This window comes from Gopherus flavomarginatus, chromosome 3, assembly GCF_025201925.1.
Source record: "Gopherus flavomarginatus isolate rGopFla2 chromosome 3, rGopFla2.mat.asm, whole genome shotgun sequence".
Classification (NCBI taxonomy): domain Eukaryota; kingdom Metazoa; phylum Chordata; order Testudines; family Testudinidae; genus Gopherus; species Gopherus flavomarginatus.
This window is the reverse complement of record NC_066619.1, coordinates 223,712,335-223,738,380: the sequence shown is the minus strand read 5'-3', so window position 1 is coordinate 223,738,380 and position 26,046 is coordinate 223,712,335. Positions and strand designations below refer to the sequence as shown.

At 40.3% G+C, this 26,046-nt stretch overlaps 1 protein-coding gene across 6 annotated transcripts in view; it reads right to left on the bottom strand.

Annotated features, from left to right (window-relative positions):
* Positions 1-26,046, bottom strand: part of SNX25 (sorting nexin 25) — a 157,999-nt gene that overhangs the window by 87,506 nt on the left and 44,447 nt on the right. For all 6 annotated transcript variants that reach the window (XM_050948375.1, XM_050948374.1, XM_050948372.1 and 3 more), the window contains exons 4-6: positions 18,190-18,362; positions 16,895-17,081; positions 7,055-7,125 (exon numbers count right to left, since the gene is read on the bottom strand). In XM_050948375.1, coding sequence (XP_050804332.1) covers positions 7,055-7,125; positions 16,895-17,081; positions 18,190-18,362 — 431 coding nt within the window. The remainder of the gene's footprint in view (positions 1-7,054; positions 7,126-16,894; positions 17,082-18,189; positions 18,363-26,046) is intronic.

Below are 26,046 nucleotides of genomic sequence, written 5' to 3'. Positions count from 1 at the left end.
CAAGACCCGCACGAGGAAATAAGGAAACAGATCAACAGAGCCAGACGTGTACCCAGAAGCCTCCTACTGCAAGACAAACCCAAGAAAGAAACCAACAGGACTCCACTAGCCTTCACATACAGTCCCCAGCTAAAACTCCTCCAACGTATCATCAGGGATCTACAACCCATCCTGGACAATGATCCCACACTTTCACAGGCCTTGGGTGGCAGACCAGTCCTCGCTCACAGACAACCTGCCAACCTGAAACATTCTCACCAGTAACTGCACACCGCACCATAGTAACTCTAGCTCAGGAACCAATCCATGCAACAAACCTCGATGCCAACTCTGCCCACATATCTACACCAGCGACACCATCACAGGACCTAACCAGATCAGCCACACCATCACCAGTTCATTCACCTGCACATCCACCAATGTAATATACGCCATCATATGCCAGCAATGCCCCTCTGCTATGTACATTGGCCAAACTGGACAGTCTCTATGGAAAAGGATAAATGGATACAAATCAGATATTAGGAATGGCAATATACAAAAACCTGTAGGAGAACACTTCAACCTCCCTGGCCACACTATAGCAGACCTTAAGGTGGCCATCCTGCAGCAAAAAAACTTCAGGATCAGACTTCAAAGAGAAACTGCTGAGCTTCACTTCATCTGCAAATTTGACACCATCAGCTCAGGATTAAACGAAGACTGTGAATGGCTTGCCAACTACAAAACCAGTTTCTCCTCCCTTGGTTTTCACACCTCAACTGCTAGAAGAGGGCCTCATCCTCCCTGATTGAACTAACTTTGTTATCTCTAGCTTGCTTGCATATTTATACCTGCCCCTGGAAATTTCCACTACATGCATCCGACGAAGTGGGTATTCACTCACGAAAGCTCATGCTCCAAAACATCTGTTAGTCTATAAGGTGCCACAGGATTCTTCGCTGCTTTTACAGATCCAGACTAACACGGCTACCCCTCTGATACTTGATACCAGTCTCAGGTTTTTTTTAAAAACTGAATTTTACTAAACCTAAATTTGTGACCAAAATAGACCTGATGCTTTCTCAATAAACAATCACTTCTTATCGAAAGACAAAATGATGAGAGAGTTTTACAACGATACTAACTGTAGAAAGATGGGAATTCTTTGACCTGAGAACAAGCTGCAATGGAGAAGAGCATAGTCCAAAAATCAGCATACAAAACACAAGATGAGCAAAAAAGCACTCCCCCTCCAACAGTCATAGTTGCAATCCTTTGGGAAAATGAGGAAAATAACCTGCAATGCAAGTGTTTAAAACTAGAGCATCTATTCAGTGTGCTGCATGATGCAAAAATAAAAAGTCAACACCTCAGAAAGCATTTGATGCTACATTAGGTTTCTTGTCACTTAAATGTTAGTGATTACCACAAATAACTCTCCTGGCCATAGAAATTAAATCATCCATAACAGGCATCACTACTGTGAATCACTGAACCTCTCAAAGTATTCCTACATCTCAGACTGATGACACATTTTCCCCTATGGTCCAGAAGATTCAAGAAATGTGAAACTGAAAAGAAATAATATCACAGACCATGTTTCACTGCTTAGAGCAGTAGGAACAATGACAGGATAAAGATCTTTTTAAAATTACAGTACTGTAGCTATTTAATAAAACCACCCTGTCACCAAGCTATCTAGGCAACAAATGATACTAAGAGCAGATAATTAACAACAAAAGAATTTTAAAAGTCTAATGCCCATTTTTCATTTGTTATGTTGTCTGTTACTTTTTGCTATTCAATCCGCTGCATAATTAAACTAGGCTGATCAATTTTTCTTTCTGGTTGTCATGTATTAGCAAAGTGTCTGCCATTATGTATTAACAAAACACTTGCAACTGATTGGTCTGTGGAGCATTTGCTGGTCATGTGGTGCTAGTTGTTCCAATCCTCTGCCTTTACAGCTGCCAAAGTAGCAAAGAAACTGCACTCCTGCAGAAGCAAACCTAGCCATCTCCAATAAGGACTGCAGCAGTCTTCTGAAGAGGAGTTCACAGATGCCAGGACTAAAACCACCACCAGAACCTAAGTTAAGAGCTGTGAGTGAATACAGAGCCAGGAGCTTCCTGACTGACGTTTTTCTCTGAGTGAAAAAGTTTTTTCTAATATCCAACCTAAACCTCCCCCACTGCAACTTGAGACCATTACTCCTTGTTCTGTCATCAGGTACCACTGAGAAGACGCTAGATCCATCCTCTTTGGAACCCCCTTTCAGGTAGTTGAAAGCAGCTATCAAATCCCCCCTCATTCTTCTCTTCTGCAGACTAAACAATCCCAGTTCCCTCAGCCTCTCCTCATAAGTCATGTGCTCCAGTCCTCTAATTATTTTTGTTGCCCTCCGCTGGACTCTTTCCAATTTTTCCACATCCTTCTTGTAGTGTGGGGCCCAAAACTGGACACAGTACTCCAGATGAGGCCTCACCAATGTCAAATAGAGGGGAATGATCACATCCCTCGATCTGCTGGCAATGCCCCTACTTATACAGTCCAAAATGCCGTTAGCCTTCTTGGCAACAAGGGCACACTGTTGACTCATATCCAGTTTCTCATCCACTGTAACCCCTAGGTCCTTTTCCACAGAACTGCTGCCTAGCCATTCGGTCCCTAGTATGTAGAGTGCATGGGATTCTTCTGTCCTAAGTGCCCCATTACCACCATGATGTCCAAATTGTGTCCATGTCCTCATCACTATCGTGATCGCACTGTCATCGCCTCCTTGCCTGCTTTTGCAGGTTCTGCACATACTGCAGGATAATGCGCAAGGTGTATACAATGCTCACAACAGCTGCAGTGAGCTGATCAGGCTCCATGCTTGCTGTGGTATGGCATCTGCAGAAGAGCAGAGTTGCAGCGGAAGCGGTGGAGGATGACAGTTAGCACCACACACATTTCCCGAGGAAGAACACACATTCCCGGGAGCCCATGACAGATAACATGGAGAAATTCGCTATCAAGACATGAGCAGGACAGCAGAGTTGCAGCGGAAGCGGTGGATGACAACAGGATGCCACGAGAGTAGATATTTATAAAGAACAATGAGAGGACCTGCGAGGTCGATTCATGGCACCAGGAGAGCAGAGTTGCAGCGGAAGCAGTTAGCTGTCCTACTGCACCATCTGCTAAAAGCAGTATGGTGTCTGCATGGAAAAAAGGCACGAAACAATTGTCTGCCTTTGCTTTCATGGAGGGAGGGACGACTGATGACATATACCCAAAACGACCCGCAACAATGTTTTTGCCCCATCAGGCATTGGGAGCTCAACCCAGAATTCCAATGGGCAGCAGAGACTGCGGAAACTGTGGGATAGCTACCCACAGTGCAATGCTCCGAAAGTTGACACTAGCCACGGTACTCTGTACGCACTCTGCTGACTTAATGCGCTTAGAGGTTACACACACAATCGACTGTATAAAATTGCTTTCTAAAAATCAACTGCTGTAAATTGGAAATAATTTCGTAGTGTAGACATAGCCTTAGAAGTTTTAATTATTATTTAGTTTATCATTGTTGTTCTAACCCACAATACTTGCATAGGTATTTTCAGTAAATTCTTCAATTAAGGGACCCTAGAATTGTAGATTAGATATATTTATATAAACTGAAAAGTAATAGGATCATTGGCTAAGGCAAAATTACAACTTGGTAATTATGTACATTCCTCCTATCAGGAACCACATTCCTGAATCTCATCATTTATATGGGGAGTTAGGGTTTGTTTTAGGGCTGTCAATTAACTACAATTAACTCAAAAAAATTAAGACTGTGATTAATCACAGTCTCAATCACACTATTAAAACAGAATACCAATTGAAATTTTTTTAACGTTTTGGATGTTTTTCTACATTTTCAAATATACTGATTTCTACTACAACACAGAATACCAAGTGTACACTGCTCACTTTATATTATTTTTTATTACAAATACGTACACTGCAAAAATGATAAACAAAAGAAAGAAAACCTAATACACATACTGTAGTGCAATCTCTTTATTGTGAATGTTTAACTTACAAATGTAGAAATTTTGTTGTTACATAACTGCACTCAAAAACAAAACAATGTAAAACTTTTGGCTGAATAAGAAGTAGGACTGAGTGGACTTGCAGGCTCTAAAGAGTTACGTTGTTTTATTTTTTAACACAGTTTTTTTGTACCTAATTCTACATTTGTAAGTTCAACTTTCATGATAAAGAGATTGCACTACAGTACTTATATTAGGTGAAGTGAAAAATACTATTTCTTTTGATTTTTAAAGTGCACATATTTGTAATAAAAAATAAATAAAAAGTGAGCACTGTACACTTTGTATTCTGTGTTGTAACTGAAATCAATGTATTTGAAAATGCAGAAAACATCAAAAATATTTAAATAAATGGTATTCTATTATTAACAGCATGATTAATCCCAATTAATTTTTTTAATTGTGTGATTAATCCTGATTAATTTTTTTAATCGCTTGACAGCCCTAGTTTGTTTGTTAGTTTTTTTTTAATCTGATCTGAAAAACTTTAATAGTATCTATCTCTGTTAAGTATTTCGGGATACAATATTTTTGTACAAATTGTCCCATAAATCAAGTCTTGTCACAACAAAGCACAGAGCTCCTTAATACTGGCAACCGTAGGCAACCATACACTTGGAAAAATTGATTTCTTTAATGGACTCATGAGTTTATTTTATAAAGTAATAAAATAAGAAAGAGGACAATTCTTTCCAGTATATTAACCTTTCATATGAAGTACATTACATATTCTGTATCTCTAATGGACAGTGAACCTAACACTGATTTTCAGGTTTCCTTTTGCTTTGTTACAGTAAAGCAATTTGTTCTCAATCAGCAGATACTTAGCTCTACTTTATGTTATAAAAGAAAGGAATTTCAGGGGTGCCAACTTCAAGCATTCAAAAGTATGATTCAGGCTCCAAAACACACAAGACTGGCTTGAAAAAAAAATGTTTAATGATAAATGTTGGGGGTTTCCTGAACCTTTACGGTGCATTCAAGTCATTTTTAAGGCTTTCCTCTGCATGCATTAGAACTAGAAATTAATTTTCTTTAAATGAAAACAGTTTCTCATGCAATCTTTTGATTCCAGCACCTGGGATTCTGAGAAACCAAATATTGCAAGACTCATGATAAAAAAAATGCAAGAATTAATGACACTGGAATTTTATTTGAAAAGCCTGGAGGAAAACTCAGACACATCTCCACTACACACTTTAGAAGTCTCCCTTCCATATTAGATTACGGACAAATAAACTAATACTCTTTGTTTCTGTTACTTTAAAAAATATATGTCCACGCCCACATGAAAACTGTGTCCAGTATCTTTACTATCACCACAATTTCTTGTAGACATAGAAATCAACATTTATTGAGAAGAAGAAACAAAGTCAAATAAAATACTCATAAGTGGGAGCATAAATTGTACATGAATATAAATATTTTGAGATGTATATAGCATATATCTTGAAAGGATAATAAAATAGGTATTTTAAAAATTGGAGAAGGGGTGTATTGAAGCATATAAAAAGAAAAGGACAATATTAATTTAACTGCTCATATAGTACAAGCCTCAACGCTGATAAGATCACAATTTCAGTAAATTTAGAAGAGATGATGGGGAATGGGCCCAGTCATTCTAGCTTGAGAACTGGAATTTTCTCTGATCTATCAGCAAAAATGAAGGTGAAAAATGATGGGGATAGGGAGAGCTGCCTCTTTTGAAACACTTAGCAGGGCAAGTTTACAGCCAGCTTTTATTGTATATGTATTCTTGTGTGTGGAAAGTAGCTATTGTACTGAGGCCTGTCATCACAGTATATTAATGAGAACCTGCAGGAAAATCGGAATCAGACTGTGTAAACTTTGGCCCCTTCACCTGACCTTTCATTCTGTGCTACACTGTCCCTACCCCTTCACAGAGACTGAGGCACTGTTTCATGAATCATAACATATTTTGAATGTGTCTTCGAAACGTCCTCCTTTCTCGCAAGCTTATGAGGATCAACCCCACAGTGCTCTCTGTCATTTAGGTCAGAGAAACCCAAACTCCTACATAATAATATTAGTGCAAGGGAGTATCAAGTGGAGTTTATACTGGAGAATTTTTTTATAAGACTGGGTTAGAGGGTTAATTCTGAACAGCTATGCAATGACAAGTATTAGCCAACAAATACATGAAATTCAGTAATATAAGAGGTTGTACTGTACCATGTGAAATACCATGTCATTGCAAAAACCTTAAAAGAACACGAGTAGGTATACCAGGGACAAATATTATTTACTTTCTGAACCTTGTCTACAATGAAACAGTAAGATTTTGGCAAATAAATTTTAATCACAATTGAACAAGTAAAACAAAACTAAGTACTTCTTTGGTAAGTGTGTGTGTGATGGTCGGTGCCCCCCATAAGGCTTTATGGAAATACGTGTGTGTGTGTGTGATATAACATAACTAGAATGTGTTGTATGCAACATAGGCATGTAACATGTCTCTAAAGGTTATGATCTACTGAATCTATTAATCCCATTTGTAGGCATGTATCATTTTTGTATTCGAAGTTATGAATACTGGCTGCATACTTGGGGGCAAACAGCTGTGCATCTCTCTCTATTAGTGTTATAGAGGGCGAACAATTTATGAGTTTACCCTGTATAAGCTTTATATTGGGTAAAACAGATTTATTTAAGTTTTAGATCCCATTGGGAGTTGGGCATCTGAGTGTTAAAGACAAGAACACTTCTGTAAGCTGCTTTCAGTTAAGTCTGCAGCTCTGGGGCAAGCAGTTCAGACCCTGGATCTGTATTGGAGCAGATGGGCATGTCTGGCTCAGCAAGAGATCCAACCCGTCACAGTGTGAAAACTGGAATATTAAAATCTAATGTTGGAAGGCACATTCTCAAAATCTGTCCAGGAGCTGTGCACACAGACTCAGCTATGTACATGTCTTACATTCAGATATCATGTTCAGTATATTAAAACTCTTAACAGAATGCATGCTTACCTTTCTGTCTCTTCATTTGGGGAAAGTTGCTGATTGTGGTTGCTTGAACTATTTCCACTACGATTTGATACCTAGTTTTAAGAGGGGAGAAAAAAATAAAAGATGGTCTTTCATAAATTTGCTCTTTACATCGTATACTTTTAGAAGTAAAAATGCAGAACAAACTCATATTCTCATTCAGAGGGAGAGTATGTCTGGAAACAGAGTGGGAGAGGAGAATTCTCAAAGATGGAACAAACAAAAAATGAAAATCATCCAAAAAAACAGCAATAATTCGGATGTCCCCTTGTCTCCACTGAAACCCTTGGGATACTGTATGACAGGTTCTTAAAAACTCAATAAAATTAATGAAAGTGTAATACAAAACCATGGTCTTAAAATTCAAAGGTGAAACAAAGTAATGTTGGCAAACCGAGCGAGACTGAAATGTAATAAACTTGGCAGAGTGATGAAATTAAAAACATGCCTGAGGGAATAATTAAGACTTAATTGTAAAACTGAGACAGATTTCAGGAGAGAGTTCCACATGCAATGGTCTCCTACAGCAAAGGCAGACTTGTTTGCTGATGTAACATGCAATCGTAGTATTCAAAGGGGAAGGAATTCAGGTAGCTGTAAGGATGATGCAGTCAGGGTATGTATCTTTTAAGGCTTTAAAACCAAAATCCATTATTTTGTACAAAGTCAATGTACAGAATGAGGTGTACTCAAGGTTACTCAAATCAGCAAGTAAACTGCAAGTTCCTGAGAAACCCTGCTGAAAAGGGAAATACACTGTGCTGTCCGTCCCCCACCATCCCCTCCCGAGACAGACATGCTTAGAGTGGCAGAGTAAAGGAAGGGAAGGATGGAGTTTCCTCTGCCATCCCTTTTCCTACCCCAGAAAAAGCAAGAGAGTAAGAACCACAGTTAACCAAAAAACAAACAGTCACTGAAAGTTATGCCCTTATAATTAATAACCTGGCTGCCTAGTCATTTGTCCCTGTTCCTGACCTGAGTTACACAAGACCTATATTTGAAGCTTGGGAGGTAGATACATTTATATAGAAAGAAAAAAAACAGACTGCACACAGCAACAGCACTTGGAAGATAACATAGTTAAGAAGTGGTGACATTTTTATTCAAGATACTTCTACTGTTCATTCATCTTTATGGCTTTCATAAACTCCTTGGTTAACAAACTTTAATTATTCTGTCACACAGAGATATTCAACACTTTTCCTCTGAGTATATTAGTGAGGAGATGAGGATTAACTAATAGTTTCTGAACTTTTCTAACATTCTCAGAAAATGTGCCTAACCAGTTTTTATGGCTACTGTAAATTTACGCATACGTTTGTTTTTGAACACCTTCCATATTGCATTGGACTTTTTCTGCCATTACTTTATCCCAGTTGATTTCACCCAACAGCACATGCTTTTCAAAATACCTGTGAGGAAGAACAGCCCACTGGTCACCATGCTAGCCTGGGACTAGAGTCAACTCCTTGCTATAAAACACAGACTTCCTGTGTACCCTGGGAAAGTCACTTATTCTCTCTCTGTGCCTCAGCTCCTCCTCTGTAAAAATGGAGGTAATAGCACTTCTCTACCACACAGGGGTGTGGTGAGTATAACTACATTAAGCATTGTGAGTGCTCAGATACTATAGTAAAAGGCAGCCAAATTAGTACCACAGATAACATACTTGGTTCCCAATTACCCATATAAATTATTTTGTTCTTGCCACTCTAGTCCTAACTATTAGAATTGCTATGATGCCTAGAATATCTAAACTGTGAAAGCATTTAAGCAAGCCTAATAGGACTAAAGTGGCAAGAAAAAAATGAAATTATCTGGGTAATTGGGAATAAAATAAACTAATGCATAAGTGAGTCCATTATTTTTCAGTTCTTTTAAGCTTACTCCATTTCATTTTTTTTTAAAAAGAGCTGCACACGTTGTAAACTGTGTGAACACAGGCTCATGTTGCTGGTACCCCTGTCTTTCCCTGCGCCAATCCCCTTTCCCTACTGTTTGTTATCCTTACCCGTCTCATCACTTCTAAAGGAAGAAAATAAGCTTTGTGGCAGGGGCTGTAGTCTATGTTTTACAATGAAGAATCTAGTAGCCGTGGTGCTACACAAATAAATAAAATAATAATTGTGATAATGCTCTACCTACATTGCAGCTGCTAATCAAAGGGAAAATTAACCATCAGCTTCCTCTCTTTATCATCTTTCATTCTTAGCCATTTCTAGTTCATTCAACCTCTTTATCTCACAAAAACTTATGACACTATATAAAACTACTACCTATGGTTTCAGACCTCATATGTAAGGATTCTCCATTCCTTCCCTGTTCTCTGCAATCTCATTCAACTTTCCACAATACCTTAAATTTGGGAAGAAGGGAAGTTCAAGGATTGTGGGTCACATTGTCATGATCTCACTGTATGTATACAATTTATACAACAAAGAAATTCAAGGCCTTCGAAGGATAGCTACCTTTCTCTTGCTGGGCAGACACATCCCTTTGGTTTCCCTAAGTGAAAAACGTAAGAATGGCCATGCTAGGTCAGAACAATGGTCCATATAGCCTACTATCTTGTCCTGGATTTCTACATAAAACCTATGGCCTGCTGCCATTATAAAGGAGACCCAGTTTGGGAATATTTGAATGAAGTTCTTCTACCTGTGGGTAGAAGACAGGCGTGTGCGCAAAATGCAAACAATTTTCTCTTAAGGTTTTCACATCCTTATGAAGAAAATTTAATCTGTAAGACCCTTTTCCTTGATGAAAGGAAATAAGGACATAAATATTGTAACTACTTCACAAAAACAGGAGTCAAAACTTTTCCCAAAATAACGAAGCAGCACTGAAAGGTGACAAGAGAGCAAGTTTTCACTAGGGATCCAATTATAAACTAAAATTTATATTATTAATACTAATAAACTATGACTTGAAAAGTCTCTCTCAAACATTAACAAGAAGAAACAAAGTTCTTCTATTGTTTAAAAAGAACTCTAAAGAAAACATGTATAGACAACACACAGAATAATGTAAGACCTAAAACAGGATAGATGATAAGTTGAAGGGGGCAGGGGAGGGGAGATCTGGCCTTCTCAACTAGACTCCTTCTATCAAAGATAAGCCAATAAGGAATTCTTGTCAAGATGTGTAGTCTCAGCAATAAGATTTAAGAAAGATAGATATTTCACATAGAGGATGTGGAAATGTTGTGAAGGGCATGGCTTTGTCGTGTTGGCTATCGTCAACTACACACTTACAGAGAAGGCTTTAACATAACCTGCCAAATCAAGGACAATTTACGTAGGCAGTGCAGGAGAATACTAAGGAAACAGTCCAAACAGTTCTAATTGGATAGTTTCCTAATCCACAAAATCCGTAGTTGCCTTTAACATAATAAAATAAAATACATAATAAAAGATACCTTGCTCCCACTTTAAAAGTAAAAGGCTATGGCCATGAAATCTACCACTCTCTACAAATTATATCTAACTTTGTCTATATACTTGGCTTTAAAACAATGTAACTCCAAAAACAAAAACAAAAACCAACCAACCAAAAAAAACCAACCACCCACTAAATGAGACATTTAAACAACTACTTTCCACCATCATATTAGCACTACTGTGCTCATTGGTAAATATTAGGGAAGTGACTGTTCTTTAAGAGATTTTTAAAAGTTGCTGTTATATTTTTAATGCCACTTCTTAACCTTTTGAAGAGTTGAACAGTCTACCTACTCCCAAGCACTCTCGTGAAGTAGACATTTTTTTAAGAGGCTTTTATAAGTTCTTATGAAATCTAGCTATATGAATTATAACAGTACACTCTGCTCTCTGGGCTTTTGTTTTTGTCCCAACAGGTTACTAACTGGCAGGTATGTCTGTTTGGCATTTGATGGTAAATCCCATCCTGAAGATTTTGAATGTGGAATGACCCATCTTAGTTTTAAACTGTCCGTAATATCTTTCACTGAGGGGCCATCAAGGATTTCTCTTTGTCCATCCATTCTTTAGGCAGAGGCTGACCAAGTGTATCACAAGAAAAGAACTTTGACGGGCCTCTATGAAGGGTGGACCAGTAGGGGATGCATGTGCAAAGTTTCTCATGCCCTGATATTTTGAAAATCTGGGAGATGCATTTTATTGTAAAGAAAAAAATATCCTACTCTTTAATGGCCACGTATACGTATTTTTAGGCATTCTATAGCTACATAATCCCAAATGGCTATATGACCTTCAGAGAATTCCAGCAAGAACAAGGAGAAAAGCCACCTGGCCTCAGTGTCTGTCTCCTCTCAAACTCCAGACCTCTCCCCACCTCCTCCAAACCACACTTGCTTTTTTCTAGTGTCCTGGGAAATTAACTCTCCACAGTGGGTCCAGCCCTATCATCCTGCACATCTCCACAGTGTGGGCAGGCAGTTATGATCCCATCTCTAAGGTCGTTACACCTTCCCAGTCAGTTCTGGGTCAGGGCATGTAGGCCCAGTCACAATTTCTGTATGGACTTGTCTCTTTTTGGATAGAAAATAAGGTTCAAGGAGCCTTGCTGTGAATGAATTTGTGCATATGCTATTGTCCATGTTGAATAATTAAGGAGTGAAAATACTACTAGCATAAACTGATTTATTACAAGGGAAATCCCATCAGCTATGTGGAACCATGAAGATTAGCACACTTACCAGTAAATGATTTCAAGCTCATCCAATCCCCACCCAGCTTTTAACTCTCTTGCTAAGAACATAAGAATGGTTGTACTGGGTCACACCACATCCCAGGCACTATGATCCCCTTCCCAACTGCTTGCCTCATTTTTTATCTTCCCAGCTCTTGATCCTTCCACCTACCCAAACAATAAGTACCCAGTTCCAATCACCTTAAGTCCTATCAAAACTTCGTTAATAAAATCAGTCTAACAGAAAGCCCAGAGAGATTTCAGAAAAAGAAAGTTGTGTATTCGCATATATTATGGAGGATTTCACTTTTCTTAGGAATTGGAACTACTTTGACTGCACTGAGAATCAAGAATCTGAGGAATTATCTATCAATACCTGGAGACTTCCTTCAGTGCAGTGATATAATATCTTGATCTCAAGAAATGGGAAGTAATTACATTCTTCTCCAATGACAAACCACCATTTGGATGTTTCAGAGGATACTGAGTTTCACATTACCTATAATTTCTTAGGATTATTCTCCTCAATAGCCAAGTCTAAACTATACAACTGTTACTATCTAAATCAGATGGCTTAGAGGTTACCAAGAAGAGATATCAGTTAGCTTATTTTCAAATATAAACAAAATTAAAATAAAAAGTTTGCCATTTTTGACCTTTGTGGATTAACAGCCTAAAAAAGAAAGTGCACAGAAATGCTACACATCATTCTAGGACAAGGCATGAAGAGTGTCCTCCAACTAAAAGTATGGAATACAGGGAATTTTAGGTAAGCGGAATGCTATTACCCACATTGGAATTTGACCAGGAAACCAGGGTTGATACCCGTATGCCTGAGATTTATTTGTAAGAGGGAGGTAATCAGAAAAATTCTCCCTACTGCAAAGTAACTTGTTCCCAGTTGTAAGCATTCAAGAGCTTATTTTCCCTTCTCCTCTATACTTTCCTGTGGTTTATTCGCTAAATATAACATGAAATGTCATTTACTTTCTTCATCCACAGACACACCTTTGTGTGGTTTCCCCAACCTCAACCCTTAGCACATTCACAGACAAATCACTACCCTACTTTGAAAAATGTGCCACTGAATCTTTACATGGCCACAAGAGTCTCTTCCACAGATGCTCATACACCACAAGGATGGGGACAGACAGATAAATTAAACATAGCAAGGAGACTGCACTTCCAGCAGCACAGCGCTACCCGGACACCAAGCTGGGATACTGGTATTATACAGATCCTGAGGAAAGAGTATCACCTGCTGAATCACAAACACCATGTCCCTGCAAGAATCCCGAGATTTCCCTGGAGGCTTCCCATTCAAGTTCTGATCAGACTCAACATTGCTTGGGGCTTATGATATCACAGCTCGAGGTAAGTCCACCACTCTGTAGACTGGAAAGTGAACATAATGATACAAATGTAGCCAAAAAACACAGTACTTCATACAGCAAGTCTGCCTTCTGATATTACAATTTAAAGAGACCTAGAGAGCTAGTAAGAGAATACAGTGCACATTAATTGTACCAGAACAACAACAAAAGGGTTATGTTTCAACTGAAGCAAGCAGCTCCATTAGTGTTATTATGCTAATAAACCTCAAGTCTATTTAGGTTTCCAACAGTCTAATAAGGGGTAATTTATACTGTCAGTAGCACAGCATGCTGATCTGGAGTAAAGAGCAAATTTTACAGCAGATGAACAATATGTAGCCAAGCAACAAAATTATTTCAATCTCTCACCTAATGCATTTTCCTCTTTGGAAATATAAGCTGTTTCAGAGCAGAGTGTGGAAATGAAGAGAGAACAAAAAAGAAAAGCTATTTATTCAGCCCCAAGCACATGGACTGATGGGGATGGATCTACCAGGAGGTGTGTTTAGTAGTCACAAATCAGGACCCACATTCTCATGGAAACTGCTTCTGCAGTGTTCCAACACTTTAACGCTCTCACAATGGCTCTGCTATGACAATAAGAGAGAGAGGAAGGATGGTTCAGTGGTTAGGATGTTGGCCTAGGAAGTGGGAGACCCAGGTTCTATTTTCTACTCCTCCAAATGCTTCCTGTGTGACCAGGGCAAACAGCTTAGTCTCTCTGTACAACATCTCTGCATCTGTACAATGGAGGTAATAGTGCTTCCTTACCAGGGAGCCACAGAAGTACCCAAGATAGCCAGACAGCCTGCCCTGGGGCTGCTCCCTAACACCTCAATCTCCATCCCACTCTCATCCTCAGTTGCTGCCAAATCTCCTTGCTCACTTCCACTTTTGATCACTGCCCAGAGACAGAAATACTACTACTTCTTTCCCTGCAAAGGGTTCTGTGGGCACAGGAAGATACAGCTGCCTTTGCTGGATTCTTCAGCAACCATCCTCCACCCTCCTGAAGCCACTCCTACAAGGCATATGGTGTGTATATGGAGGAACTCCCAAGAATCCCAGCAGAGAAGGGAAGTGGGAGAGGAACCCCCTAAATTTGACAGCCCTAGTAGAGGGGAGGGGGAATCCCTTCAAGAAACTCAACATGAGGGGTGCGTGCATGTGTACAGCAAGCAAATGGGTGCCTGTGTGCAGAGAGCAGGTTAACTCTGCCTCTCTAGACATTTCATTTCCCCACAGGCTTGGCCCTACTATTGGGTCAAGCAGTGTATTTGCCCAGTAGGACCATATCCTCTGGAGGCATCGTCCCTTGTGCATTTATAACCCCGCTTTAGTCTTTTCAAAGTAATGCTTCCATTCACAGTGGTTGTCACATGACAACTATGTCCTTATCTTAAGCAGACAGTGTTTGCTCACTCAGTGGAAATGGCAGAGAGAATCTAAAGCACAAACAAAAACGGCTAGCTTCTGCTACAGGAGCACCATTGCAAGTGCAGCAGAAAAGATGTGCTACCCAATATTAAATAAAAGTAATTCAGAAAAAATACATCCAAATTAGGGCAGAAAAGGGTGCAAGAACGACAGGAAAGGGGAGATAATCAACAACAACATGCTTAGACAGAGGAGGTCTGTAGCACCAAGTGTCCATGACCACACACTTTATTCCAGGCATCTAAGAGCTCTACAAGGTATTGCTGAGCTGGAGAAGCCAAGTTAATTTCAGACTGCATGACTACTGCCAGTCAGTGACTGGGAAGTGTCCTCTCCTGACCTTGAAGCTGAACTCTGAAGACAGACGGGCTGGGACTTTGCTTCTGAGACATACAACATGACCAAAAAGACCAGCCAGCAGCCGCCAATGATGACTTCAGTACTCTGGTGGCCAGTTCTCACTGATACATCCCTATTACTGATAAAGTCAAACCATCTTATACCTAGTAGCTGTCACGGACAATGCATATGGAATGCCTCCAGCCTCCTGATGTCTTGTTTTAAGCAACATCCATTATTTCAGATTCATATAAAAGAATCAAAAGTACGCAGGTTTGACAAATCCGTACTTTTGTACCGTTTCATGTTTTGTTTTTTTTTGCCATCAGACCCTACGCATGTCCTTCATGGCTAAGACAGCTAAACCAACTCTCCTTAGGATGTCTGGCTGGCTGCACCCATCAGATGGCTTATAACTACAATATTCAGTGCATGGGCCTTTCCCCTTACAGAGGGGATAATGATCCCTTCCTCCCACTCCGCTGGTACCTTCCTAGGAGTACAAGTCTGGACAAAAAGTTGGCATAATGGGCTCAATGGTACACTTTAAAAGTTTGGATGTTATGCTGTTAGGTCCAGCAGCATGCCCTCTTCACAGTTTCTATATGGCTGAGCAAATCTCTTCCAACCCAGGTCATCTCCACAAGTTTCAGGGCCAGGGACTGCATCTATTGCTAATGCATATAGATCTGGACATTGAGTTGCTACAAGATAGTTACACGTGGACTCACAATATTCCTTCCATCTTTGCAGGACTATTTGTTGCGTTAACCTAGTTTTACCATCATCCTTGTTCATTGGTGTAGTCAGAGAATCACTTGTAGGCTACAAGTTGTGACAATTGGTTTAAAAATCGGGGTGCTAAAAAAAAAATATTCTTGGCAACGATGACAGTGATGACACCCTTAGGAAACTTGCTAATTCTTGGTAGGATGACACCTGGGAACTGGCTTATTTCCGACATCTGGAGGTACTGATACACAGTACCACGCTGGGAAAGACATCTGGCCACTGGAAGGTGTGACAGGTTGCAACACTAAAAAGGCCAGAAACACAGCCCTCCACAATGCCAGGAACACCACGCAGTTCCAACATAATCCATTTACCCTTGCTGTTGGTTCCCAACTCTTTCCTCAAAACAGAAAGCAACAAGAGGGAGGCAGATCAGATGGGGAAGAACTAACATGAAACCTGGAATAGGCATTTGTTCTAGGCAAGTGGAAGACTGCTGGCCCTTTCTGGGGATCCCTCTTCTGGCGCTTATAAGCAGGTTAGGAATATGGGAGTTATCTTGTATCATAAAGGAAGAGGGAAGGAATAGGTGAAAAGAGAAGCCATGCTCCAAGTTTTGGGAAGCAGAGGGAGAGATAAAAATGGGGAGGTATTAAAGATGAATATTACATAGATGCCTTAGTATCACAGCACAGAAAGCTAAGAAAGGGAATATTCATTCCATATAAGATCTTATTTTATTTAATTCTTTAAGAGTAAAAGGATGTCCTCCAAACTCAGAACCTGAGATATATTCAAGAAGGAATGATTGGGAGCCATCTGCTTCTAAGAATTCCTCAAAACCTCCTAGGGGGTCATCACACACACACTACAGCCCAGACTCTAAATGTCACATTACAGAATCGACCAGCCCAAAAGGAAGGACTTGATGTATTTGTTAGAGATGCAATTTACTAAAAAGACATTACATAATGATGGAAAGTCAACACATTTCTCTCTGACTCCTTTGATCAGGGCATGGTGCGTGGAAGGTTCCTATATGTCTTTAAATAATTGAGGAGACTTTAATATACACCAACCAGATATAATGGAGTAATTTTAATATTTCCTGCTGACTAAAGGGAAAGCAGCTTATTTTGGAGCTTTATTAAATGTTAAGGCTTGTATTTCCTCTCTGCGCTTCACTGAAATCACACTTCACTCAGGTCTCAGCAATGGACTGGCAGGAGAAGCATGCTTAGTTTTGAACATTCTATAATTGAACATCGGATACCTTAGTTGTTTCAGGAATTCAACGTCAGAGTTGCTGTTAATGAGCTTGATGAACTCCTCATAGGAAGGAGCATATGTGTAGTCTTTCTTGTGATGCTCATTCACCTGTTCTCTGTACTCCATCTGGCTGAGCAGCATTTGGTTGATGTAATCTGGATCACTCAGCAGCTCCACCATTGGCTTCAGTACTGGGAGAAGAAATTTAAGAACAAAATCATTGTGCAAAAGAGTAAATGTCATCTACAAACTCAAACACAAACTCAGTGTAACATTTTGGACACAAATTCAAACAAAGCAGGTTGATAAAATTCGAAGGAATTACTATGTAATTCCCAAACCACATAGTGTATCACTCATTTAGACTGAAGTTTACCCTTCTCCTAAACTTTTTATTTTCTCTATTCATTACTGTAAACGTCATTGGGATTCAGGAAACTGGAAATCCAGGTTATTAAAAAGTTTACACATGTTAAAGCAGCTGAACCTAAATTGCAACATTACCAGTGTGTGTTTCTGCTCTTCTTCCTGTGTATCTCAGAGAACATTACCCATTAGAGCCTAGGAAGGTGCAGAACTACGAATTAAAAATCAACTGTAGTATACTGAGATTACTTGGGGCTTTGCAGCATCAAAAACTGTCCCCAACTTCAAATTCAAAAAAGGACAGGGTGATTAGTGGTTTCATCATCCAATTAAAAGTGTATTTTATAAAAAGAACTAAAATTCTCAATAAATAAATGGATAGTTATTGGGTTGTTGTTTTTTTAAAGATTTTATATCATGCTTCAGTCATGATCACATCCTTAGTCTAGAATTCTACTTAGCTGAGTAAGGTATAAAAGTGTAGGACCACTCAAATGCTCTCCAGATGGTCCCTCCAGCATAGAAGGCTAAAGGCTTGGTTTCCTCTAAAACAGAATAAAAGGATAGAATGGCTCCATGCTGCAAGGTGCTGAGCACTCTGACCCTGATTCAGGAAAGCACGTAAGTTTAGGCTTAATTTTGAGCAGGCGAGTAGCCCTATTGACTTCATGTGCTTAAACACATAATGAAATGCCTTGCTAAATCAGCATAAGAGAGCTCAGTGCCTTATCCTTAATTAGCTAATGCTATGAATTTTTAAGTGTCTCATGTATGTCTATAAGATACTAACTGTACCAGTCTCTGCATGTGCAGGTTGTGACAGAAGTTTAACTTTAGAACTTAAAATGTGATATCAATACAAGTATATTAAACGGTTTGTAATCTCAGTACTGTAGTAGGGAAGTCATTAATTATCTCTGATCTATAATCTACCTTTTGTTGCAAGTATGTCTGCAAGGACTATGCGCAAGCTGAGAGACTGGGAATCCTTTGAGGGTAGGAGACAATACACCAGAATTTGAGAACATGATTGCAGGAATCTTACTTCTTCGTCAGAGTTCCTCAAGCATGGATGGAGTAAAAATGGTCTTGGCTGCTCCTCCTGCCTATTAAAAAGGGTACCAGAATTTCAGTTGAAATTACAATACATCTTTAGTCATTACTTACTATACCAGAAATGTATAAAATATCAGGGATATAATGTTCAGCAAAGAAACATTTTAAACAGAAACTATGCCTCATCTATTGTTTATTTTTAATTATATTAAGGAAAGCCTACATTTGCCCCATTTCAATCCCTTGCCCTATCTTTTCTCTATACCTGTACAAATAGAAATACAACATTTTTAAACCACAGCCATATAGAATAAGCTATTACAGTTCGGAGCATATCCCTAGGGAGAAGGTTGAATAAAAAGCTTGTTGTCTAGTCATTTCCCCTGACATACATGGAACCTAATCCATTTTTTCCAAAAGAATTGAGAAGGCAAAGGATTGAGATGCAAACATACCCTTCTACTGCAGACTAATTAATAGACTTGTACTATAATTGTGTGACGATTTAAGCAGGGGACTGAATATTACTGAGAAATGGATTTAGCTGTGACACTGAAGGTGGAACAGATGTGATCATCTACATCTGTGATTAACTACTGAATTGTCACTCAAAAAATTGTCAGCCTCTTTATTCTCAGTTTTTGTAGAAAATAAACAGGGAAAGGTCAAGTGAATTCTTTCCGACAAAAAAAATCACTTCATAGCTAGGCGTCTGAGAATTTTCAGTGTTAGCAGACGATATTAACTGGTGGAAAAAATAAAATCAAACAAACAAGTGTGGGATGTATGAAGAATGTGATAGAAAATACTAAAAAATGTTATGATACCATTAAATAAATCACTGGAATACCCTCATCTGGAACACTGTAGTTCTGAGCACCTTGTCTTAAACAGGTTAGCAGAAGAAGAATGGGCTCAAGAAAGAGGGAATGCAAAATTAGCCATGGGGAAACTTCCATATGAGAAGAGATATGAAAGACTGGGTCTGTTTAGTTTTGAGAAGAGACAAATGAAAGGGGGACATGATAGAGGTGTAACAAAATACTGAATGGTATTGAGAAGGTAAACATGGACGAATATTTACCCTCTCTCATAATACCAGGACAAGGGGAAACAAAATTGAAAGGCAAATTTTAAAACTGACCAAAAGATGAAAGTGCATGGTTCTTCTGTGGAACTCATTGCCACTAGATATCATTGAGCCCAAAGTATAATACAATTAAAGCATGGAGAGCCAGAGAGAACATTCACAGTTACAATACACAGGATAATTTCTATTTTAATACAGCATAAAGTCTCATGTTTCATGGTCTAAACCAAACACTTTACTGATGAGAGTTTAGATGAAATATTCCCTATGGGCAGGTTATTCCATAATTCTCCAATAAAAGATTTCTTACATCTTCCTCAGAAGCATCTGGTGCTGGCAACTTTTAGAGTATGTGTAGACTACAGCGGGGAGTGTGGTTCCCAGCTCAGGTAGACAATAGCAATGTAGCCCAGGGGAGCATGGGCAGGATCTCAGATGAGCTGCCTGAGTACAAACCCACCCAGAACCCCTGGGTACACACTCAGATGGCTTGTCCAAACTGTCACACATGCTGCCTCTGGCTACATTGCTATTTTTAGTGCCTCTGTCTACCAGAGCTGGGAAGCACACTCCCTGCTATAGTGTAGACATACCTTTAGAGACAGGACACTGGACTTGGTGGACCATTGCTTTGATGAGGTATAGAAATTTCTATGTTCCTAAATGGAAACATCCTTTCCATCACCTTATAGGTCTACTAGAGAGAACAAGTACATAAAGAACATTCTGCTAGCATGGAACAATCTTTTAGAGATTAAACCTTATGCCTGAGATTAAACCTTATGCCTTATAAAAACATTATTGTAGAGAATAACTAATTACCTGACCTCAACTACAGAATAAACTATTTGATGTAGGATCTTTGACACAGCAGTGAAAAATTTCACTGAACTCTAGATACCAGCCTGTCAAGGTTTTTTCCCCCACTTTGAACTTTAGAGTACAAAAAGTGGGGACCTGCATGAACACTTTTAAGCTTAATTACTAGCTTAAATCTGGTATGCTGCCACCAGCCAGAAGTAGTGTCTGGCACACTTTCTGTTCCCCCAAAACCTTCCCTGGGGAACTCAGCCCCAAACCCCTTGGGTCTTAAACAAAGGAGAAATTAACCATCCGCCTCCTTTTCCCCCAAGACTTTCCCCTTCCTGGGTTGCCTTGAGAGGCTTCACACCAATCCAAACTCCTTGGATCTTAAAACAAAGAGGAATTAACTATCCTTCTCCTTTTCCCTCCAGACTTTCCCCTCCCTGGGTTGCTTTGAGAGGCTTCTCATTGATCCAAACTCCTTGGATCTTAAAACAAGGAAAAATCAATCAGGTTCTTAAAAAGAAAGCTTTTACTTAAAGAAAGAAAAGGTAAAAATTATCTCTGTAAAATCAGGATGGAAAACGCTTTATAGGGTACTCAGATTCATAAAAACCAGAGGGACTCCCCCCCACAGCCTTAGATTCAAAGTTACAGCAAACAGAGGTAAAAATCCTTCCAGCAAAAAGACACATTTACAAAGTAAGAAAACAAACATAAGACTAATCCGCCTTGCCTGGCTATTACTTACAATTTTGAAACATGAAAGACTGATTCAGAAAGATTGGGAAAGCCTGGGTGTACGTCTGGTCCCTCTTAGCCCCAAGAGCGAACAACGAACAACACAAAAAGCACAAAGAAAGACTTCCCTCCACCAAGATTTGAAAGTATCTTGTCCCCCTACTGGTCCTCTGGTCAGGTGTCAGCCAGGTTCACTGAGCTTCTTAACCCTTTATAGGTAAAAGAGACATTAACCCTTAACCATCTGTTTATGACACAGCCACTTTATCAAAATAATTGACTTATGATGAAATGTTGTAAGTTATTGACTTCTTCTCACATATTTCTCTCAACCAGTCATACATTTGTAAATTTCATGTACCTTATAAGAAGAAGAAACATGTCACGCACGTCCAGTTCATTAAAGAAACTACCATTTTCACTTCAATCAATCAGAACTATAAAGACATTTCCAAAACATCCCATCTGGGACTTCTGAATCCTGATCGGTACCAAAACACTGAGTTATTCACCTTAGTTAAAGAATCACTCATGGGGGTTTCCAAATGGTGACTGATGGGAGTACAAGGTAACTATGTACCTTGAGGAGAGGGTGCACCTTTGGGGGCTATTGCTAGTGTGGCCAGGAGGCTAGCCACATTGAAGGGAGTTTCAAATTATGTGCATATCCATAAGAGTTGACCACAGAAAAGTTAGGTCATCCCATGGCATACCTTGGGTGCCAGGGTCAGTTCTGCAGAGGCTGCCTGTTAGGAAATGCCAGATACCTGCAGAGAGTGGAAAGAGTTTCGGCCAAAGAAACACAATCAAAAGCGTGTGATGCTGAAGCAGTTTTATCTAATTAAAAGTGTGAGGAAGGGGGTACACAAAGAAAAATCAGGGGAGAACTGCAAAGATGGATCTTTGAATTAGAAAGAGATCACAGGGGTAACAAAGCCTAGCCATCTTTTGATCATTCCCTGGTGTACCATGATGAGGTTCCCCCCACCACCAAACCTCCTCCTGCTGGCAGGCAGGCAGGCAGGCAGGCAACAAGGCTCTCCCATTCTTGGTGGTAGGGGTTCATTTTGTGGAGGTGGTGGGGTAAAGGGAGGCTGTACAATTGCACTGGCGGCTAGTTATTTGGGAGGTTGTGCTGCCACCAGAGCATGAATCACTTGCCAAATGGCTTAGGAGTCAATGCTATGCCTGGTGTAATAATTACCTCCAGATATACAAACAAACAGCCAAAGAAGTGTGTATTGCTGCGGATTCCCTCAGAATCAGCCACTCTAGCCAGTTCTCTGCTGAAGCATGAAGGGAGCTAGATACCGCTCTCTGACATTCTGTTCTCAAGGAGACCCAGTTCCTTTCCCTGGCAAGTGCCAACTGTTCTTTGGACCTTGCAGCATGTGCATATCCTATTATTCTTACTTCCTCTAGTGACTCTTGGTTGCAAGTCAGCAGCTCCCCCTCTGTGTAAGAAAGCGGCTCTAGGATGCAGGACCAGGTGCCTCACATGCTTCCAGCATTGGTCTGGAAGGAAAGAGACTGTACAGAGCCTGGTTCCAGGTGTCCCTCTTGGCAGGTACTATGGGAGGGATGTTGTGTCACCTGGGGGGGAGTCATGGTCATTTCCTCAGGAAGCAGGAATTATAGTCCAGTGGAAGCCTGTCAGATTGGAATCAGGGCCCGGCTGTGCTTATTCCTTACACAAATGTTTTCTCCCCTCATCCTTCACCATCCATTTCCTCTCCAGGGATAGTCTGCTGTTGCCGTTGCAGGTCCTGGCTGGCAGCAACCAACTATTACTCAGGGGGCTGCTCCTGTCCTGCCATTTCTGGGTAAGAAAAATGGACAAAAGTCCCACAAACTCCATACATATTCAAACAGAGGTTTCAGCTATATGCACTAGTCACAGGGAAATATACTTGTTTCTCTTTGTGCACAAAGCAAAGCTGCCTTATAGTGGGGATTAACGGCTAGGAATGCAGATACCCTGCATACTCACCTAGAGAGCACTGGCTCGTGTGGGTGGTGTCCAAGCCCCCATCACAATGGAAAGCCTCCTGCAGCCTGTGCTAGAGCAGGTGTCTCTCCTCTTGGGTCAAACCTCCTCTTCTCTCTCGTCTCTGAATGTTTAGCTGTCTTCTGCAGTGCACTGCTGAGTATTTCCATACTAGTATACTCCAGATCCCCGCCTGGGCTCTCCTTGTAGGTGATCATTATCTATCTACATAAACCTGCTCCCACACAGGTTGGAAGAGGTCCTGGGTCATTTAGATAAGAATTTTGATCTCCTCTTGTGCAAGTTAGCCTTCCTCTTCTGGACTGGTCTGATGAAGCAGCCACCCAGAACTAAGTGTCAACATCCTGAGAGCAGCTGACGCCAAGTATCAGCTAGTATCTTTTAAAAATCCTAGATTGGGAGCAGAATATCTTATACTAACCAGAGATGACCTGTGCCTGCCACAGTGGGAGTGCAGAGTGAGGGCAGCTGGCTTCAATGGTGTTACTGAGCATGCTCAGTACAAGCCAAGCAGCAAATTTGGGGGGCATGTGACCTGCATGCCTCCCCCTCCCCCCAAGTCATCTGTACTAATAGATCATTATAACATGTATAGGGCAGTGACATATGGGGTCAGAACCACAGAATGTGAATACTTTAGTTCAAACAGGAATTAATTCAGGGAAGTCTTATTGCCTGTGTTATACAGGGGGTCAGACTCACTAGATGATCATAGTGATTCCTTCTGGCTTTATAATCTATCAGTCTAACACTGGCCAACTCTATCTTCTTTTTGAAAAAAGAAAACAAAACTGTGTTAGTAATTGGGCAAGACAGTGATGATCTGGCTCTGAAGACACACATGCGCGCACAAAAAAAAAAACACTCTTTCTGGGCACTCAAGCACATAGCTTCAGACAGTATTAGCACAGGCCTCAACCATTTTCCTTTTAAGGAATGTCCATGCAGTTATTTATGGCTGAGCATACTTTCATGATACAAGCAAGGGATGAACAGCACAGATCAACAGTGCATTCTGACTCCACTGGGCTGCGATTAAATTTGCCTTTTATCTCTCCACACCATCCATGATCAGTGTAGTCGCCACAGGAACCCCATCCCTGTTTGGGACTGCAGCCTACATTCTTAATCTCTCTGGAGCATTAACTGTTCCTACGGTTACATCCTTTCAGAGGAAGTAGTTGCATAGTCTGTCTGCATCCCATCTCTTACAAATCTGGAATTCACAGTTTCAGCCAATAAGTTCAGCTTAACTGAGTTGGCCAGTTCCAGGAGTTTAATGGCACACAGTCAAGATGGGTCTATCACAGAAATAGAATGGAAAGAATAAGCCAATTGGTAAATATTTGGCTCTCATCATTCTAATTCATCCAGTATGTTGCTGTTTGAGGGGATTACATACACTCTGACATGTACCTGATGAGAGACAGGTTCTCTCCATCACTCAACCCGACATGGGTCTTGAGGAGACCCTTCCTCCAGCAGATACATGGAGAACCTGACGAGGATGTCTTTGCAAAAGTCTATGGGACAAATCTTCCAAGTGTCTCTCTGCAGGAGTCCTATGCAAGCATCTGTGTATCAGTGCCAGTAACTTGTTCCAACAGAGCCAGGAGAGATAAGGGGGAGACTGAAAGCAGGAGGGAAAAAGAAAAACGAACATCAGCTAAGGGTGAACCAATTTGCTGATGATCATATAGACACTGATCCTGGCTTTGATCATACTCTAAACTTCAGGTGGCAAAGCAGCAAACTTTTCCATAAGCCTATCATCCAGAAGAATGCTCCTATTTCTTGGTAGAGACTGCCCTTTTATATGTTACTATCCCTCTCTAAAGTGGCAAGTACATCTGGATTTATTCTTTTAAACAGCTCCAGTGCATACACTTCAGGATTTCCATAAAACATATTGAACAGCATCTCTCTTGTTGCAAGAGGACTGATTAACTGAGGGTTTCCATTTCTGTCAGTCTCATTATGAAGTATTCATTAGCCTGTAGGGAAACACACAGTGAATCAGCACAAGGCCTGTCTAGCAAACAGAATTCCGTGTCACTCTTGCTTCCCCTCTCTCCCACCCCACCAATCTACCAACAAAATAATTTAGCAAAAAGTGTGCATGGAGTGATGGATAAAATTCTCAGCATTGTACAATGGCAGTTGATCCCAGAGCCCAAATTTGGGGTTCTTTTTGCAACTCGTCCACAAGATTTGTGAGAATGAACTTTGGGAAGGTATCAAGAAGGTCTGATGACACATAACATTTTAGGCAGCAAATAAAAATTAGCAGGGAAGTTATCTGAGGCCACTTTCCTACATTTGCAACAAAACTGGCAGAAAGTAAAGGCATTGTTTATTTTGCAGTAACCATCAGAGAAAACAAGCAATTTAACTGCAGTATGCACACCCACACATGCACACACAGACAGAGTGCCACTAAATTCTTCTAACATCAACTTTTATAGCTGCATAAACTATTTCCCTTAAACCTTTTGAATATCCCAGTTAGGTGCACATGTATGAGGCAGCCCTCCAGTCTACTCAGCTCCCACAACATACTTTTCAAGATCCATGGGTCATACACATGCCTATCAGAGCATGTGGTATACCTCATCCAGTGCACTAAATGTCCTAACAACAACTATATTAGTGAAAGAAGAGAATCACTGTGCTCCCAAATGAATTATCACAGGAAAATGACCAAAAAACCCAAACACACCACATCACCTGTGGGTGAACACTTTTCACAAAGCAATCACTCGATATCTGACCTCTCAGTCCTCATCCTCAAAGGAAACCTGCACAACGCCTTCAAAAGACAAGTTTGAGAACATAAATTCATAACTTTGCTAAACACTAAAAATCATGGACTGAATAGAAACACTGGATTTATGGCTTGTTACAACAATCTTAAAACCCACTACCTCTCTCCCTCCCCTCAGCTTCGCGCCCCACAGCCCATGACAGGAGAGCTGTTAACTGGCAACTTCACTTCAGATGGTCCCGGGAAATATGTTAGCTACTTATGGTAAATGACCTGTTCCATCTAGTCTTTAGCTATAACATTGTACATTTCTCAGACCTGAAGGAG